General features: G+C 39.7%; 1 protein-coding gene across 1 annotated transcript in view; it reads left to right on the top strand.

The window, feature by feature from the left end:
- The window catches only part of LOC114053743, a 15,372-nt gene extending 13,292 nt beyond the window's left edge, over nucleotides 1–2,080 (top strand). Inside the window, exon 7 of the mRNA XM_027876887.1 lies at nucleotides 257–2,080. Within this exon, the coding sequence (XP_027732688.1) occupies nucleotides 257–496 (240 nt within the window). The 3' untranslated portion in view covers nucleotides 497–2,080. The remainder of the gene's footprint in view (nucleotides 1–256) is intronic.
- The last annotated feature ends 2,082 nt before the right edge of the window (nucleotides 2,081–4,162 follow it).

The following is a 4,162-nucleotide window of genomic DNA, read 5'->3' as shown; positions in this document are numbered from 1 at the left end:
GAGAGAGGGGGGGGGGAGGGAGAGAGAGAGAGAGTCAGTTGCCCTGATTCTAAATGCAAATATAAGCTCTTAGCAAAGGCTTCTTGGCAGGGGTATTCATGGTGAGAACTCAGATATGGCTAGCTGTGTGACTTTAGGCAAGTCACTTCTTGTCTCCGGGCCTCAGTTTCCTTGTGGGTGCTCTCTAAGGTCTCAGGCCTGCCTACCATTCTAGTTGACCTCCATCCCCTCCATCCCTCCTTTGTTTCCTCTGTAGCTCAAGATGTTTGAAGATGACTTTAGGAAGGATCGCACTGACAAGCATATCTTCCAACGGCTCCTGAACAGATCTCGTGGCAAAAGCCCCATCACTGGGGCCTCTGAGTACAGTACCAAAGAGAAGTTTGCTGCCTCTTCCATAGTCACCTCCACCAGGCCTAAGGCAGGAGGCTGCAGCAAGCCATGTGAGCGCCATACACTGAAAAGCAACGAAGGCACAAAAAACTCTAAGAAGTGAGAGCGTGAGACCCAGGTGACCCCCTTATACTGAGACTTTTAGGAAGTCCGAGGGGCAAACCCTTCAGGGAGCTTAGCCGTCTTCCCCAATCATTTTTCTCAAAGCTAAGACAAACATCTATATACTGAGCACCTACTATGAGCAACATTTCCTTAACTGTGGGGCATTGTCTTTCAAGCTCCCACATTCCCTGTAGAAAGTGCTAACATTTCTAGAAGTCAACTCTGTCCTAGCTTGGACCATGCATGGTTAGATTGGGCCGAGGTCAGTATATGACTAGAGTGGGACGAGCTATACAAGCAAAGCCACTGACCACATTTGAGTCATTTTGTTCAAACCATGAGTTAGACTCGAACTCACCTTCTCCCCACCCAAAGGCTGAGAATGCTCCTTCTAGCTTAAGTCAACTAGCATTGTATTCTGTGACAGGAAAGCATGCTGTGGATAGCATTTGGCTTCCAGGTAGCACATGACTCCAACTGCAGAAGAGTCAGTAGGCAGAAAATAAACTCCAACTGAAAACTAAACCAGCAGAGAATAGAAGGCAGTATCCTTTGAATTTATAGTTTTAGGGAGAATTCATAACTAAGACAAGTATAGAGGAGATCACAATAGACAAAATAGATTTTTGGGGGGGGGATTATATGAAACTTAAGAGCTTTTGCACTAATAGAAATCAACATAATAACATTAAAAAGAGAAACTGATTGGGGAAAAAATCTTCATAGCGTATATCTCGAATAAGGGTCTGATAGCCTAGATTTATATAGAATTGATACAAATATTTAAGACCAAGAACCATTCCCCAATAGATAAGTGGTCAAAGAATATGAACAAAATTTTCAAAAGATGAAATGTAAATGATCAATGACTGTATGAAAAACTGCTCCATATCACTAATGATAAGAGTGATACAAATCAAAACAACTCTACCATTTTATATCATACCCAGAAGATTGTCAAAGATGATAAAAGATGGAAATAGTTAATGTTAGAGGGGCTGTTATGGCCAGAAAAGCCCCAAAATACATCATTAGTGGAGCTGGGAATTCGGCCAATCATTCAGGAAAACAACTTGGAACTCTGCTATAAAGATATCTAATTGTTTAGATCTTTTGACACTGTGATATCATTTTGCCGGGCATTTATCACAAGGTCAAAGACTGAGGGAAATGTCCTGAACACACCAAAATATTTAGAGCAACACCTTTTGTGATAGCAAGAAACTGGAAACAGGGTAGATGCCCATCACTTGGGGAATGGCCGGACTAGTTGTAGTGTGTGAATGCAACATAATATTATTTCTCTGTAAGAAAAACTAGCATGAGTTTTAATTGAATGAAATAGAATCACTAGGTATTTTTAATTGACCTTCTCTCTTAAGTTGTCTTTATTAGAGTCATGGTTACCAGGTATCTCATAGAAGTAGAGGTCCTCTTCCCATTTCTCTTTAGAAGCCCTGGTTTTCAGGAGAATTGATGTTCACTGCAGCCCTTCATCCACACAGTGAAGGGGGAAGCCATGTTCTTTTTTATTTTCATTTCTCCTGTCCACCCCTCCCCAAAACTTCCATCAATATTTTCAGCTAATGATAGCAAGAATGGCAAATAAATAAAAATCAATGTAGTGAAAAAGCTGGCTCCTTGTATGTTTTTCCTTTCAAAAACTAGCTGGGTCAGATGAAGAAAAGGTAGGATTGGCCAGAAATCAGACCTTTGGCTTCAGTTCATTCACTTAGCTCTTTGAACATGAAGACCTCATTGGGAAGATTGAAGCCATCAGTTGGGAGCAGCTTCAGGCCCCCCTCCTCCATTCCTCAATCCTTCTTAGCATTTTCAGGCCCTCTTTCCTCTTTCCCTCTTGTCACAGAACAGAGGATGATGCAACTCACCAATGGCAATGCCTCTACCTGCTCCCTTGCTCCTGTTCCTTCCCCCGTCCTCCCCTAGGATCCTGCTCCAGGAGCATCCTCCCTCTCACATGCATCTTCAATCTCTCCCTTGCCATGGGGTTCCTTTCTGTGGTGTGTTAGAGTGGATGAAGCATTGCACTTGCCAACCAGAGAGATGCAGGGTAAAATCCCCACTTTGACATTGACTGGCCATGTGACCATGGACAGTCAGGTCATGTAACTACTCTAAGTCTCAGTTTTCTTGTCTATAAAATGGTAATGCCTATCTCATAGAGTTATTGTGAAACTCAAATGAAATCAGGAATGTGATGCATTTTTCAAACCTTAAAGTGTTATATAGAAAGCAAACTTTTAATATTACATACGTGCTTAGGTGTCCCCAATCTTGAAAAAAAGGTTTCATTTGGTCCATCTAACCAGTGATATGCTAGAGCTAGCTCAAACCAGCTTAAGAGAGTCAACTGTAAAATGTTCAGTATGAGCATTTATATCTTGGATATCAGCAAAGGCTACAAACCAGGGCTTCATTGTTTTGTTGATTGTCACTCTAAACCTAAGAAAATGGTAAAGAAAATGTTAATAATGCAGATTAAACTGAAAAATATGTTGGCACATCTTTTTTTTGGAGAGCCAGTTGTTAAACATTTACCAGCACACCCCTGCTTCTAACCCATCCATCTTATTCCTTTCCTTCACTGCTAAACTTGAAAAAGTTACCTATGAATGACCATTCTTGGTCCCATAAAATAGATGGGCAGAGAATAGTTGGGTTGGGAAAGAAAATGTTCAAAAGAGGTAGAATAACAGCTAAAGAAAAAAGGAAAAAGAAAGCAAAGACATTTACAATTTAAGTCAAGTCAGAGAACTTGGGATGCAAATGGGAGTGAGAAGAGATCATGTGGGTACAGACAAGCTATAAATTGTATAAGCAAAATTAATCACAGGGACAAAGAATTGACTTAAAGAACAAAGGGGATAAAATCCAACACAAAATAAATAAATGGAAGAAAATACAAGTCTAATAATTGTAACCTTAATTGAGAATGGATTAAAGAATACAAAATCAAAAACAAGAGTGGCAAAATGTGTAACAAAGCCAAGTAATTTTTTGAATAGAAGAAATACATCTAAAAACCAGACAGATTTAGATTGAAAATGAGAAGTGAAAAGAACATTTGCTATGTGCAACAGCCCTCACCAAGACCCTGAGAGTTCTAGTTCTTATACCAGTTGATTTTCAAAGAGCAGGAGTTGTAATCACATTACTAAAAAAAAAAAAAAAAGCGAAAATGGAAATTTGCAGTGTCAAAAGAAATAGGGAAATGACATTATGCTTAAAGATATCATAGAGTCAGACAATAAAACAATATCAGTATTAAACATAGATGCACCAAATGGCAAAGCATCTAAATCAAGGGTGGGGGAATCTGTAGCCTGGAGGCCATATGTGGCCTTCTGGGTCCTTGGGTGCAGCCTTTTGATTGAGTCCAAATTTTACAGAACAAATCCTTTTATTAAAGGATTTCCCACCCCCGAAATAACTCCATAAAAGAAAAGTAAACTAAACTGCAAAGAGACGTAGATGGTAAAATGATAGTTGTGAGCAGATTTTAATACTCTTGTCTCAGAGCTGAATAAATATAACAGAAAGATAAACAAAAAGCAAACTACAGAAGTGAACAAGCCATTGGAGAAATAAGCTAAAAGACTTACGGTATCTTTTGAATTGAAATTGTGCCGGCCACGCCGTGCAC

This window comes from Vombatus ursinus, unplaced genomic scaffold, assembly GCF_900497805.2.
Source record: "Vombatus ursinus unplaced genomic scaffold, bare-nosed wombat genome assembly UNPS02004179.1, whole genome shotgun sequence".
Classification (NCBI taxonomy): domain Eukaryota; kingdom Metazoa; phylum Chordata; class Mammalia; order Diprotodontia; family Vombatidae; genus Vombatus; species Vombatus ursinus.
The sequence above is the reverse complement of the archived record's forward strand: the minus strand, read 5'-3'. Positions and strand labels throughout refer to the sequence as shown.